This window comes from Dermacentor andersoni, chromosome 10, assembly GCF_023375885.2.
Source record: "Dermacentor andersoni chromosome 10, qqDerAnde1_hic_scaffold, whole genome shotgun sequence".
Lineage (NCBI taxonomy): Eukaryota > Metazoa > Arthropoda > Arachnida > Ixodida > Ixodidae > Dermacentor > Dermacentor andersoni.
Genome location: NC_092823.1, coordinates 105,173,616 through 105,189,374, shown reverse-complemented (window position 1 = coordinate 105,189,374; position 15,759 = coordinate 105,173,616). Strand labels below are relative to the sequence as shown.

At 44.2% G+C, this 15,759-nt stretch overlaps 1 protein-coding gene across 6 annotated transcripts in view; it reads right to left on the bottom strand.

Moving 5' to 3' along the window:
- The window catches only part of LOC126544574 (uncharacterized), a 235,665-nt gene that overhangs the window by 194,791 nt on the left and 25,115 nt on the right, over positions 1-15,759 (bottom strand). The window contains exons 9-11 of one of the 6 annotated variants that reach the window (XM_055077732.2): positions 12,644-12,724; positions 8,193-8,282; positions 1,346-2,002 (exon numbers count right to left, since the gene is read on the bottom strand). The exons of 4 other annotated variants lie outside the window; for them this stretch is intronic. In XM_055077732.2, the coding sequence (XP_054933707.1) occupies positions 1,346-2,002; positions 8,193-8,282; positions 12,644-12,724 (828 nt within the window). The remainder of the gene's footprint in view (positions 1-1,345; positions 2,003-8,192; positions 8,283-12,643; positions 12,725-15,759) is intronic. One more of the 6 variants, XM_055077733.2, reaches the window with a different exon arrangement.

Sequence of the window (15,759 nt, the reverse complement as noted above, 5' to 3'; positions counted from 1 at the left end):
GTTATGCTGATGTCCCGCATAGCTAAGAAGCTAAGCCGAAATGAAAGTACCGAATTAGGAGGGTGAACAGCGCCAGCTGCATACACAGTAACGTCACGAGGCCGAGGGCGATGTATCACGCCTGTCTATCCTAGAAGAGAGTTGATAAGCGCATGCAAACAGAAGTATGATACATATGTGTCCACATTGAAGGATTCTGTACCTCTTGCGTCGCAGACACGCCTAATCAATCTGGAGAATAGGTCAAGAATGAGCATACCTATGACACACATTGAGTGACTTTGTTAAGCAAAACAAGCAAATAAAAGAATCCGTTGAATGGAATGCTCTTCTCTATGAGCAGGTCTGCGCGTTCTAGAGCTACTTGAGCCAACAGGAAGAGTTTCATCTTTATTTTGAACTTTTTTCTCTTTTAGCTACGCAGAACAGAGATGAGCATACTCAACCACTATAATGGTTAGCATTGGGGCGTTTTATTTGAACGTTTACAGAACTGAAACAAAATGGGGAATTCCATGTAGGAGAAAAACCTTATTCAGCAGGGTTACTCTAAGATCCGGATGTGGCTTACACTGGAAATCAAAATGCATGATCGACATGCAAACATAACTTCAGTAATCGACTTTTTAACAAATTATATTAGTGTCCATAATGCAAATATACAAGTTGAAGCCAGTGAGTTAACAAGCCAGATCAACTTCGACCCAACTTGAAAGCTAGCATCAGTTTTGAGATAAGCGCAGACAAACTTGCTGTAAAAATTCACTTTGTTATGCTTCATCCTTTAAACAAAACACTTACGATGCACCGAAGCAAGAAAAAAAGATAACCGACACACCCATGCATTTCGTCGGAACCTTTGGACACGCATTCCTCGAAACTGCTGACAAGCTGTGAATTCCTTCCAAGTGTACATGAGTTTCAAAGTGATCGGCTGCAATTCTTAAATTGCAATATTAGGCGTAAATAGCTGGTTCACAAGTACTTCAGTAAAACTTTGTTAATTAAGCGCAGATGTGTTCGATATTTTATGCACGGAATATCCACTGAGCGTAATCAAACTCAAGAATTGAAGTTGTGCTGCGTGCAACGGTCTATCTCATTAAATTCTGTTAAAAAAAGTAAACCCCCATATAGTTCTACTCACCAGTACTTGCATTCGACAAACATAATCTCTCTCTCTCTCTCTCTCTCTCTCTATATATATATTTATATATATATATATATATATATATATATATATATATTCACAGACATATTTGGCCAACCCGTCAAATTGGGCGAAGAAATCTTCGCTAGACAATTTTAGGCGCTATGGAATGGATACGTTGGGAGGCAGTCTTACCTTGCCAAGAACTTGAGGTGGGCCCAGCTCCTGCTTCTGCGCTCCTGCGACATCCCTCATGTCCACTTCGGGTACATCTAAGGCCTCCGTTTCCGTTGTCACAGGATCGGACGATGTCACTGATGGCGTGTGCCCGGGTATAAGAGCGTTGACAGCAACTGTGCCGACTTCATCGACGTTGTGATATCCGTTATCCTCAAAAAACACTGGGTGCTCTTGCAGGTACAGCTTAGCGCCTACGCTTAGTCGTGAATGCAGCACCGTAGGCAGGTACTTCAGAACATCCTGCCAAGTCACTTTCGACCTCTGTGCCCAAACATTAAATGGGATGCAAGCCCTGACAAAGAGGGCAGTTATTAAGCAGTCAAAGGGTTGGGGTTCATAAGGCGCATCTATAAAGTCGCGAACAAAGTGATCATATTTCAATGCGACCAATTTAGGCACAAAGTGAGCGTGCCTCGCTGCCTGGTCGGTTCCAGTGTCTTTAAACTGTTCTTCCATGGCGACGTACGCTGTATACCAGTTTCCGGCCGTCGCATATGGAAGCCATGCGCTGACGTCCGTAGACCACCCGGAACATAGCTGCAGTTCTTGTTCAGTATGCGAGGTGGTTTTTGCAGAAGTTCCTTTGGCTTCAAGTGTCATGGAAGTTTTGCTCTGGGAAGAGAAAGCCGTCAACATGCAGGGTTGGTTTCTGGAAGCTTTAGAGTCGTTAGATGATGATGATCTCATTGTATGAATAAGCAACTGTTCTGTACCTTTCGTTCTCGGTATCTTTTCTTTTCTTTGGCCAGCATTGATGAAGGAAAGCCGACTGAATATAGCTTTGCGAACTATACTTGGGCAGCAACGTTTTTAGTAAATATATGTAAATGAAATCAAACAGATCGTTCAATAATTGAAAGCATAATAATGAGCCATAATGATTAAATTAGCACTGACGCAATTTCTGTTTCTTTCTGTGTTAGATGAAGGTGTAAACACTTTTGGCCATGGAAAATTTACTTTTAACTGGTTACTGCTAGTTTGATGGTTGCGTTTCCATCCAGTTTCGGTTTTGGTACCCAGTATGCGGATGCGTCGTGACGTGATCAGACACTCGCTAGCCGAGCTCTGGCAATTGATATTGCTGCCACGAGGGATCGTAGCCAGAAAAACATGTGCAAAACACCTTTGCCCAACATTTTTTATGCGCAACGTCGTTGCACACGGCCTTACTGCCAAACAACTTCAGAAGACGAAGTTCTGCGTGATGTCATCACAATAATACCGATAATGCCTGGTCGGCTATTTCCAGACAAGTTGTACTATAAACTATACTAGGTTGAGTTCCACGTTTTCGGAGTTATTGCGTAAAAGATGTAGCGATTATATTTATTACTATTTCTTTCACCAAACACAAAATTTATCGCACTTTCTGTTCGCGGCGGAATCAAATGAAAAATCTGTCGTTTTCACTGTTACCAGCCTCTTAGTAGCCAAAAAGGAAAACAAAACAAGGCGCTACAACCAGCCACAGGATTATTTTCTTGTTTTTTCGACTTAACATATACAATTGGGTTTCTTACTGTTACAATTTGCTGTAATCTATAGAAGATTTATTAAGAATGCTGCAATTGGTTATTCGGTGCATTCCTTCCACTTTACGGGGCGAAATATCAAAAACTCCTTTTCACCATTCGCATTGAATACGGGAAAATCCACTAGATCCAGCGCACCATGTTGAAACGATGGGCCAGTCTGGGGTATGCATATTGCAACAAATCTACAGGCTGAACGAATTCGACATGTCCTGTAGTAAAACGCAAAAAAGAAAACTGCCCGTGCCTATCAAACGCCACGGCAGTTTCATGCATGTTAGGGTTCACCACAGAGTTTCCCACAAATATCACTAGAGGGAAGCCTGGTACGCCACGGGAATGACGTCAGCGTCAGGACGCACACCCTCTTCATAGTCGTCGCGTCTAAGGCTTTTGAGACACTATTTGTTACGTTCTTTCATTTTACATTATCACATTCTTCATTATTGATAACTTTCTCAGCAGAGCGAGGCAAGTAGCCACCGGGTGCATGCGTAATCAATGCGAATTGCTGCATTACAAAGCAATACTTTCCTTAGGATAGGCAATTGACAAAGTGACAAATATGCTTTAGACCAGGAGGACAATAGTCGGTCAAATCCGTGTACTGCTCGTTCTTCCGATGCTCGTCGAAACGACATGTCTCTGCCTCCCGTGGGCAATACCACCAAAGTTCTCTCGACTAATATTTCACGCGAAACATTGTCGGGCTCGCGGTCTGACCGTGGTAGCAGAATTACTCGCTGGTCTACCACAACTCGAGAGGAACGTTCTTTCGGCACAGCATGGCTCCACTTTCTCGCAAAAGCGGCGTAGCACTACTATAGGAAGCTTTTAACGAATCTGCCGTGCTTCTACACCTAAACAGTGTCAATAATGCATCAACGAGCGCGTATATGGGCTGTCTCAGATGCGCAAGTCCTTCGATTTTGCCGCACCTGCAGATACGTGGAGAGGAGACGCTATACATCGTGCAAAAGAGTGGGCTCGGGTTCTTCCAAGTCTGTATTATCAACATCAGTTAGTTTGAATTTTTGCTTACACGCCTCAGCCTGCCGAGCAGTTTGTGCGTGACTCGATGCACCACTTGGTGAGCAGGTCTAATATGCTGTGTGCACTAGAGTCGCAAAAAATCCATTTAGGTTGTCTCATTTCTTCCGCAAAATGCAGGCGTCATTTCTGTATTTTTGTTTTGTTTTGACGATAGCAACTGTAGGGATACTTGAGGTGGATTCACGCATCACCAATGCCACGCCTCAGCGGTGGAGCAAAGGCAGTGTGCATTCCAGCGCTGGAATTAGCGTTGTGTGCGTCCGAACTATAAGCGCCCTTTCTCTCCCGACAATATTAAGCTGACTCGAAATCGCGACCCTTCTATGAGACAAAGATGCTTGTATCGTGGCGACATCCGTCAGTGGCAGAAAAAAAAAAATGGTTGGTGCCCGAGTGCGGTACTTCAAGTGCACCGGCCTGGAGCCGGCTTACAGTACTGCTGCGAATCCCACCAACTGCACTCAGTGCCGACTATTCCTTTTTTGCTCCGTTGATTACCTCGTTACCTTACCCCTTGTGTAGGTTAGCAAATATGACGCTCCTATGGTTGACCACTCTACCCTTGCTTTCCTTATTTTATTTCTTTCTCTCTCACTATGCAATGTGTATGCTCTGACCAGCGGAGCACACAGAACATAACGTAACACTTCACTGTTTGCTGGGTAGCGCCAACGGTTTCCTGTTGGACGCTCGTGCATCAGCGAAGTGCGAAGCCTGCTACGCCACTGGCGGCGATTATCGGGCCAACGTTGAGACGCATGGCCCCCGAGATTGGGGGTGCGCGTTGGAAGCGCGCACCGCCGGATCTCGGAGGCCATTTTGAGACTTCTGGTAGTTACGAGAGGGCTGCTTCTTCTGCCCAGCAGATATCTTGCGTGCTGTGTTGCGCCAACATGTCGCCATTGTCCATATTTAGAAGTACGTACATGGAGTTCTAGTGCAGTTCTAAACCCTGCGATTCCTGTAAATTAGTCAAGGTTGTACCGTCCGGACTAAAGTATCGTTTTAAATTTTTAGCATAAATACAAATTGCCAAGCTTTTGTTTACCAGTGAATGTTTTCCAAATATTACTTAAATAGTTAGAAAACGAAGAACCCTATTTATAATTTCCTGGCAGCCCTCGTGTTTGTTCATTCTCATTCTTCTCTGCTAAAAAAACCATTTGGTAGAGTTTCTACAACGTTTGAAATACATAAAAGTAGCCTTTTAATGTGTGTACAAACGAGCATACTTTCTTCACGTGACACGCAGAAGAAAGTTAAAACAAAATTTGGGGGTTTACGAGTCAACGATCTGAGTACGAGGCGCACACTGTAGTAGGGGACTACATAATAATTTAGTTTGGTTTTTACCATGCACAGAAATCTAAGCACATGAGCATTTTGCGAACTTCGCATACGTAGAAATACGGCCACCACCGCCAGTATCACGCCGGCCGCCTCCGAGCTGAGCAGATCAACACTAAAGTGAATAAATTAGTGCGATGGATGCTGCACTTAGATTAATAGAGCCATGTTGGGCAGATAATTAGGAGTAGACTATGACAGATGCAATCTTTAGCTCTATATCAAAAATCGGAACGCGATTTCATCCAGGAGCAGCATCGCGATGGAGCAGTCAGAAATCACGTTAGGTTGCTTCTTTAGTCAAGTAACAAAAATTTTCCCGCTGAAAAGGGTGTAATGCAGAGCTTCGTGGTTAATATTATATATATATATATATATATATATATATATATATATATATATATATATATATATATATATATAAAACAGAGCGAAGCCGAAGTGTACATCAGGTTCCCCGGTACACGAATTTTGTGGTCACTGATATGCACATATATTACAGCAATGGTGAAAACAGTCATCACGGGTGTGCTCATTTCAAAAGTGCACATCGACATGTTCTACAGACAGAACGAATCAAAATGCTATGCTGCATTTCTCAGACAGTTCCTTATTTGACCATGAAAGACGACAAGGTGAATTCAGCAAACATTGGAAAGGCGGGAAATGCTTCGGCAACATACTGTCAAAGACTTGAAATAGTGCATGTTAGCATTTTATTACCAGTGTTCATAATAACTTCGCTGCATTATCTTGTAATTAAACTCTTCTGGGCCATTATTCAGGCTGGTAAGTAAAACAGACGTTTGAACAAATCACTAAACTAGAGTGCCCAGCTACCGGAAATGTTACCACGCTTTTTGATGCACCAAACGGCGAGGCCTCTTGAATCTCTTCTCTCAATAGTAAGTCTTCTGTGCGCTAGAGTTGTCACGTGAGCCTCTCGTGGTCAAATGATGACAACTGATATCCGAACCAGTGACTGTATTTTCAGCAGTGACACTTTCGGTGGGGCCTCAATTAGTACATGTATATTTTTATTTGCAAGAATATTTACGATTTTCTGACTTTAACTCTTTGCTCAAGCGAGCATATTGTGAACCTTAGTCGTAATGTGGAAAAAGCACATGGTTTCAAAGCCATTTGAAAGAAACTACACGGATAAGGTCCATTGTCTTCCAGTACGTGCAGCACACAAGATAAAGGCATAACAGTAGCCACATTACTGCAAGAGAGAGCATAAAGTCGAGAATCTTCATGGATTTAGGCATTCCACGTTCTTCAGGGGAGCCGATATAAGCCGTCGCCGCGGCATTTGACCTGTGACTTCCGGAGAAGCGCTGAAGGGGGAAAACAAAGAACGGAGTTCGTTTTACTCTTGCTGGCTATGATTTTGAAAATTATTGTTAAGTAGTCGTCTAAGGGCACGGAGCACAATCAGATGTGCAGTAGATAAGATATCGTAAAGCGAGAAGGTGATAAAAAAAAGCAAGAAGGACTAGTTGGCGCTGGCTTCCACAAATTCTAAATGTGAAATAAAGGTTGGCCGGAGTAGAACTTTAGAAAACGACGAATATTTCACGTAAGTGGCGGCACAATGAAACAACAGCTTGTGCTATCGCTAAGGGAAAAATAATGCGTACAGTTCTGCACAAGCGAAACGCAAACGGGAAATTACAAAATAGAGCAGCATTTGCAAGTAATCACTAGACAGCGTGATCTTGCACTGCTACTTACCAGATCGCCGAAGAAGGTGCGTGCCTCGCACTATGCGTACAAGCTGAAATCACGTAGCTATTCCAATGACTGCCGAAATGAGGAGCGAACAATAAACGCGTTCTAGTTATCCAGGCATTGTGTTTTTAAGTTATCCATCAATGTACAGATTTGTGCAATTATGGCTGATGTACACGTTTGTAGATTGATGATGGTTTGTACACCGAACCTACGGAGCCGTAGTGCCTTAATATGATGCAGGAGCTTCAAATTCTGTTACATCTCGCTGTTGTGGCAAGCTTCGGGGAAAAATAATCCGAAGATCGATCGCTGCCCTTCTAGCATAAACGCAGGCGATCATATATAACATTTATATTTCACTTTCACAGTTGTCGATGTAGATAAAATACCTCCACTTCCGAACATATATTAGCCTAATGTGGTGGTACTTTTTAGACATGTGTAATGGGATCACTGGGTGTGCAAAATTAACAGTGAAATCATCATGAAGAAATATCTCTGGTGCAGCGTTGCCGACAGAAATTAAAAAAGAAGCCAAGAACGAGATGTAACTTCCTTTCAAACCATTACATTGTCTTATCACAGTTGAACTGCCACATATGCAACCGCTACTGAAAGTATAAGTTATTCAGAAGCAACACTGTTTTATTAAATCACATTGATTGACTCCGGAACGAACATGACTATGCTTGGCATACGTACGAGAATAGTAAAATAATTTACGCGCTGACTTAGATGCAGCACTGTACACTAAGTGCTGCTACTTAGAAAAAAGAAACATCACACTAAAATATATGCGATCAACTACACATAGCCTCACCCTTCATTGTAATCTTGATTGTCAGGCGAAATCCGGATCCAGCAGCACCGACGTATTCTACTCATAAAAGGTACAGGCGGAATGAGAACTCCAAAAAGGACCGAAATCAGATAAAAATCACGTGGTTGTGGGATTCGTAAGGCAACTAACTGTAACCATCGCGGCTATAACCGCCGCCGCCGAAGCAGCAGCAACAAGCTTTGCGGAATAGTCGTCGGAGTGCGCGACAAGTTGCTGTAAATGGAGTGCAGCATGAGATTTTCCCCGCATCGGATGTTTCGTCCCTCGCCCGTAAGGAGTTTACACTTGCCCCCGAGTACGCCGCCTGACCGTTGGAGTGAGTGACTGGACGTGATGAGCCCTCGTCACGCGTTGTCCTAGGTGCTTCTTTCTTTCGCTTCTGCGATAGAAAAAGAAAAGCAAGCGACGAACGAGCGCATTACCCTGCTGGTAGCCTTGTCACAATGTATCGCTTTGAAATGCACGGACCGTGAAGAGCTCAATACGAGGTTTCCGATGAAGAGAAAAGTAACCGCACTAAGGATGAACATTGGGCGAACGAAGAAATCCTTAGACTGAAGCCGCAAATTCTGCTATTAAGGGGACTCGATACCGTCAGGGCTGCGACGGCAACCTTCTTTTGTTGAAACGCGGCGTTTTGCCTGAAGATTTTCTTCGGTCACTCTTGATCAATTCAACTCTTGAAACACAAGCGAAATTACTGGGGAGCTGTGACGTCAAGCTATTTCAATCTGTTCTTATTCCGCATGTACCATTAGCCCTTCACGATCGAAAAAACATTTTGGGCCACGCCCACACCGCCTGTGTCACGTGACGTCCCGAGGACTGCGAAAGCTTTCCATCTGGTATGACGTCTTATGAATGAAAGGAAAAAAAATTGTTTGTACGCATTTTTCGCCAATATCCCTCCACTATATGTAAATGAAATTCCGGCTGCCGCGAAACAAATTTATTTCGGGATAGCGGGATACTGCCCCGTTCCAAAAAGAATAAAAGGAGGATGCCCACCGATTGCTCTGGCAAAGGCTACTCCGCGCTGCCCACGAGAACGGATTTCTTTGCATATTGCAATGAAATCACGGCAGTATGACGCCGACTAGCCCTTTAAACACGTACAAGATATCATCCTGCCAACTATTATTTTCTGTGGATCAATGTTATCGACATTTTTTACCCCCAATTGCACGCTGCTGCGATATTCGATTAGCCATCGCAATCTAAGCAAGGGGAAGTGGACCAATCGCAGGCGCCGGCACCACCACTCTACTGCCCCGGTCATCTATATTCACTGCGTTAGCTCTGCCAAACTTAAACAATATCCACTCCTCCGCAGTCCTCGTCTGTTGTCGGCACCTGAAACCTGCCAAGGTGCCCAGTAATACCTTTTTAAGCAGACAAGAAGGACCTCCTATGTCTCAGGAAATGTCTCCTATAAACGAGAACCGTTGCTGCTTGGGCAGTTGAAAGTGCTCTACGGACCACCGTTCGATGCTTGCGTCAGTGTTTGCCTGAAGTTGATGTCAGGAGAATGGAATAAAATCAAAATAGCTTTACGTCATACGGCACCAGAACGCCCCCAACACTGGGCAGTCCTCCACTCTCAATATTTTTTAGACTGAAGCGAACGTTTCCGAAAGGAGGCTCAAATTTTTCAGGGAAGCGAAGACAACTCTCTTTGGTGAAACGTTCGGCTCTTGGCCGAAAATTTTCTTGTTCAATCACTGTGTCTCACTTGAATCTCCGAAGACAAGCCATATTCTTATTTAACAATGGCTAAAGAAACGTATCCTCAGACTAAAGCCAAATGTACGACAAAGGGACTGGACTTTGTCATGGCAGTGATGATCTGTATGTAGGATGAAGACTCCCTTGTTCGGCAACTGTTCATCACTTAAAGTTTCATTTTTCTGGGAGCCCTTTGTCTGCTTCAAAACAAACTTACTGTCACGGTGAACAAAAAGTCGAGAAGTATCGTTGATGTATTCAGCCGCGAATATTTAAGGATCAATACCTATAGGCGGAAGACTTCCGAAAGAAAAAAAAATTGCCACTCTTCTTTTTGTTGTACAGTTAGAATTGAGATAACTGACCTAATGGGAAGTGGAAGTGAATTCTATTTACGCACTCGTCAGCACCGCTGCCTTGACTGCTCAAAAGCCGTGCTTTAAGCTGCATTGGTGCCGTCTACCGATAACGCTTGATTCGAGATAGCTTGCATCTGGATAGCTTGCATCTAGCTTGCATCACGCTGGTTGAACTGCTACAATGTTTTTTGCTACAAAGCTTCAATAGCTGCCATCTTCTGCGGTTGTCGCAAGCTAAGGCGCCCACAGGGAATGCTGAGTAAAAAGCAGAGACCAGACGTCGTGGAACGCGCTGTCCTGAAGGCTTTGCTACGTGTTGCCTTCAATTTGCTGCCACATCCAGTGGAGCCTCCACCAGTGATCGCAGCTGGTTGCATCGGCTGAAGCCTCAATTACAGATAAGGCGATGCAGGCGATATCGTTGTGACTGTGCATGCTCAGATGCAATCTATCTGGAATGAAGCGTGTTACTGGTTCGTGGCACCCATGTAACCCAAAACACGGCATTCTAGCACTATAAGGAAAGCGTGCAGACGACTGTACATGAGCACGGTGACCACGGTGTAAGATAACTAGGAGCTCCGACTCGTCTTATAACGCTTTCCAACTTCTACCCCGTCAAGCCACCTGCTTTATGGCACAATTCATATATTTCTCAGAAACTCGTTACGAGTAGCTCGAGCGTCGTCAGCCGGGGCGCATGCATTGTGAGGCGTGCGGCGATACATACAGTGGGCTTTGTTTCTTAAATATTTCGTTGGTAGTAGAGAATCAATGAATGAATGAATGTTTGGTGTTTAATGGCGCAAGGGCCATGTATGGCCAAAGAGCGCCATGCTTGGTAGTAGAGATATGCACATATCTCCATGGTTGCTCGCGTGGCGTTGTGTGGATGTGCGTGCGTTATCGAGAACTGCTTGTCCACTGCTGAAGGTCGCCGGATTTTTTTTTTTTTTTGCTTTCAAATGCGAAAAAAATTCATTATCCCAAGTGCCAGTCCTACGATCGATCGCAGCTGTTAATCCGATTTTGTACGTTGTTTTGCTTTTACTAAAGTCCCATTTGTGAATAAAGAAGAAACCGACCTGTAAGATTGTAAACTGCCTCACCTCTGAGCACACCCAGTACATCAGTGGCAGGAGTACTGGCGCATAGATTTGCGTACTTAAGCGTTTTTTCGCACAGCGTCTGTGCTCATGAACTTCAGTTTACGGCGTGTTTCGGCCTGTGTCCCGGCATGCTTCAGCCGGTATGCTATACATCTTATGACTCCTGCCACCAGGCTAACATCCCCAGCTACAAATAAAGCTTTAAGGAGTTTAGCAAACACTACGTCAGTTAACTTTTTCACTGGTGGAAGCTGTGCCCTAAACTTAACAGGCACACAGCGCAGGCCCTGAGGAACATTAGCGCACTTTTGTGTTGCGCTGCAACTCTGCTTACGAGTGCCATAACATACAAGTGATCGTTACGAATTCAGCAGCAAACTGGCACCCACGCACAAAACGTTTTATAGTGATATTTACTTAGATTACCCAAACGCCTGGAAGCCCCATCACAGTCAATATGCTGCTATTGCTACGCTGAAACAGCACACGGATATTGTTTTTATCCCCGCTAATCTAACAGCAATATTTAACTTCGGCAAGAGAACGCTTTTTCAGACTAGGAAATCGGCTCGTCCCAATCGCAATCGAGAAACGCGCCGCCGTAATATACTACTTCAAGAGCAACAGCAGCAAAAGCGCACAATCCGTCCACTTAATTTGATAGCTGAAAGGGTTCTCGAAACGTTCGTTTTTTAACTCGGTCACTTCAGGCCGCGAATATTTAGCGCTATCAGCCAGGAAAGAAAGAAAGGAAGGATTGTACCTTGGAAAGCCACGAAAGAAGAAAGGAGGTGAGTGAAGGCAGAGAGAATGGCTCAATACTGGGCGCCTCCTATCCTTGGGACTTTAGTTGGCCGCGCTATATGTATTGCAAGATAGGCGAGTCGTCACCCCTGTATATTCTACACATGACTATGACACTGAAAGTGCGCCGTACGACTCTAAATATGAAAAACATTATGCGTATATGATGCAATTTTTGGAATCTATGTGAACTGCTGTTTTGCTAAACATTGCCCATTTAATTGCCCATTTATTTCCTGCGCCTTTGGCGTGAAGGAAACCGATGCGCACCTATGGGCGCTTGCGCACCCAGACTACACAATGTGACATACGAGGCCGTAATCTCAAAGAGGAAGTTCGCGTCGGCATGATAGAAGCAAACATCTGATTGCGCCCCTACACTTCTATCGCAAGGATGCTTCTCTTGTGTCAAGCGTGAGTATACCTGCAAGGCGTAATAATAAACATGAAAGAAAAAAATATCATATTTCCTTAATCGCTAGAGCATCGATCTACTGTGCCGTGGTACTAGGATTCGATTCCACCATTAAACCCATAATGAAAAAAAAATTTGCGTGAGTTATTCCGACAGACAACAGCACACAGCCACGGGCAGGAAAGTTGGCAATATAGAAGCTACACTTTAAATCTAATAAAATTAGCTTCTTGAATGTTACGTGCCGATGAGTCCCTCGAAAGATAGATCTGAGTGACAACTGCGCGGTATCTGTAAATAGAAAGAAAGCAAACTAGACAATGATTACCATCTTTTTAGCGTCGGAGTTATTTCTTAGATGCGGTGGGTTCTCCTTGGGTTTTGGTGGTGCCACTTTTGTCTTTTTGCTCTGCGATAGAAAAAAAAAACAGGAACAAGTTGAATGTTGCACTTGTAAAACACCTGCCACGAGACGACGCTTAGAAGAGCAAGAAACTTCTTAAAGCCTATCGAGAATTCATACTGAAGACAAAACAAGCCATATTACTTCTAAAAAAATAAATTATGTGGTTTTCCGTGCCAAACACGCCACCTTATCATGAGGCACACCATATTTGGGGGGCTCCAGAATAATTTGGATGATCTGCAGTTCTTTAACGTGCGCCTAAACCTAATTACACGAGTGCTTTTGCATTTGACCTACATCGAAATGAGGCCGCTATGGCCGAGATTTCATCCCGCGACCTCGTACTTAGCAGCCCAAGACCATAACCAATTAGCAACCATGGTAGGTCATACTACTTCTAAATTGTGGCCGAACAAAGGAATCCCAGTCTGGATCGACCATTCCAACGAGTAACCTTGTTTTCGCCAACCTGAGGAAGAAAACTCGCATGGTCCCACTATTGGCTTCGAGTAAATATTTCTTTTTGCAGCCAATTCGACCACTAAATTGGCACAAACGTAAGACATTACTGACCGACAGTAGATCGACCAAGAGGTTATCAGCGTGTAGCCAATAGTTCAGACAAAACGAGTTGTCTTTGTAAGGCAGGCGGAGCCTATTATTCTTGTCAAAATGCTGCAGGATGGGCATTCTCTTGTTCGGCAACTGCTGAATTGGTCATTGTTTCATAACCTGGTTATAGTGAAACACAACTTGAAATGCATAGATGTGGAACTTGCACACTGATAACGCAATTAGCAGCGTTGTGCTTTTAATCACATTCAAATACGGAACATTATTTTGACCCGCCGTGGTTGCTCAGTGGCTATGGTGTTCGGCTGCTGAGCACGAGGTCGTGGGATGGAATCCCGGCTACGGCGACCGCACTTCGATTCTGGCAAAATGCAAAAACACCTGTGTGCTTAGAGTTAGGTGCACGACGAAGAACCCCAGGTGCTCAAAATTTCCGAAGTCCTTCGCTACAGCGTGCCTCAAAATGAGAAAGTGGTTTTGGCACGTAAAATCCCATAATTTTTAACAAAGAAAAGTGCAGAGCCGAGGGGTTAACTTGTTGGACATCAACGTTTTTGTTGCGATATCGAAATTCTGGACTTAGCAAATTCTGACGTTATAGTTTTGGATTTGTTGCTGTCATATATTTTTATTTTGCCAGATGAAAGTGCCGTTCACAAGACTGTTTCGTTTTCAGCGCTTATTTTGGTCAACGAGCGGGTGCTTTCTCTTCATGCCTGAGCTTCTTTGTCTGACTACGTGTCATATAGCGCGGTTGTTTTTCATGTCGGGGCTCTGGTGCAACCAGGGTTCCTCCACTGGAGTTGGTACAATCCTGAGACGAGGCTTTTCTCGTCGGTCCACAGAAGGAAGACTTTGTGCCGGTTTGCTCGCTTCCACTTATTTTCCAGGACTGTGCGGTTCCAGCAGAATTGTCTTCTTTTTTATGACGGGTAAATGTTTTCCTGTCCTGAGGATCTCGTGATGGGGCGCTTCTGTATGAAGAAACCGGAATGGAAGAATATATGCTCACTTGCAAAACAGCTTCGTCCTTTATCCACAAATTTATAGTGCTGCTTGGGATGATTTGATTATTTGTACCTCTTGAAATCGGTGGCACTGTTACTTTTGGTGCGCTTGCCATGTTTCAGGACGTCGGCGTAGCTTGGGATTGGTTGCGGAATCGGCTGGTAGACTCGGTTTTGCTGTTTCTGATGGCAAGTTTCACTCTGAAACAGCGTGGGTTTCAATGTTTACAGGTTATGTGACAATAATACAGCCAAACATTCACGACAGTGTTGATGGTGTTTACAATGACGTTTACTTTTCCCTAAGAAACAAAAAAAAATGTTGGCCCGCAGTGCTGTTGAGCCAGGTACCAATAGGCCAGGTATAAGATGCACAGAACCTCCGTGCCAGCATTAAAGTATTTTACGCTACCACACATCGCGTGTTGCCGCGAACAACGTTGTCACAACTACACGGACCACACTGTGACAATTGTGACAATTGATTTATCTCACACAGAAGCGTAGATTCTATCAAGAAGCGTCGTTATTTCTGTGAAACATAGCCACAGGGCCTCTTATTAGCATGTTGATAGCTGCACTCTGAGCAGCTTTCACCTAAATTTTGATGCAAAATGTGAGATGCTGGGTCATCTCTGGAAACCAATCATCCCTGAAAGATGTTATCCCTGAAATCACCCCACCCCAAGCCACAGGTTACCTACATCAACTGCTTTCATGCCTAAACCTGTGCTGTGTAGCACAGCATTAATCTGCATCGGCTGCCTCCTCACTGCGGAGTAGCAGGCAACCTACATTCAGACTGCGCCACTTGCTCAGCGCACACCTCTACAGTGTTACTCTCAATACAGCTCCCTCGGAGTGATCAGTAAGCATTGGGGTCTCGTTATTCGTAGCACGCACAATGTGCTTTTAGGGCCGACTAAGATCGGTTCTGCGGACCAATTTGGATCTACGATCCCACGTGCAGGTTTCGCAAGCCGTGCTATCTTAACCGGTGTGATCGAGCCATCCCCATTGCGCATTCGGCTAACTGCCACAAATACTAAAACATACGTTCTATTCAAAATAAGACAGATATGGCCCACATTATGCCCTGAGAGAAACAAACGGGAAGATATGGACCCCTTAAAGGGACCCTGAAACGATTTTGACGATTTTCTACAAACGTACTGAGTCGTTAGAGTAGGTCATTCTCATCATTAATTGAGACATCTAAGTGCTCTGCGTGAAGCGTGCAATTTATTATAGGGTTTTAAACATGCACATCGCTGCCGATCTCAGTACACTGCTCGGCGGAATTTTAAGCCGCCCATATCCATACGACCAAAATCACCCATGTGACGTCAATGGGGCGAGCTATCCGATTGGTTGACCAGGGCGCGTGATCGATAATTTTTCCAACTTTATGGTAAACAAATGATGTTCGTAATAGTTGGAATGTTATTTAATTTGTTT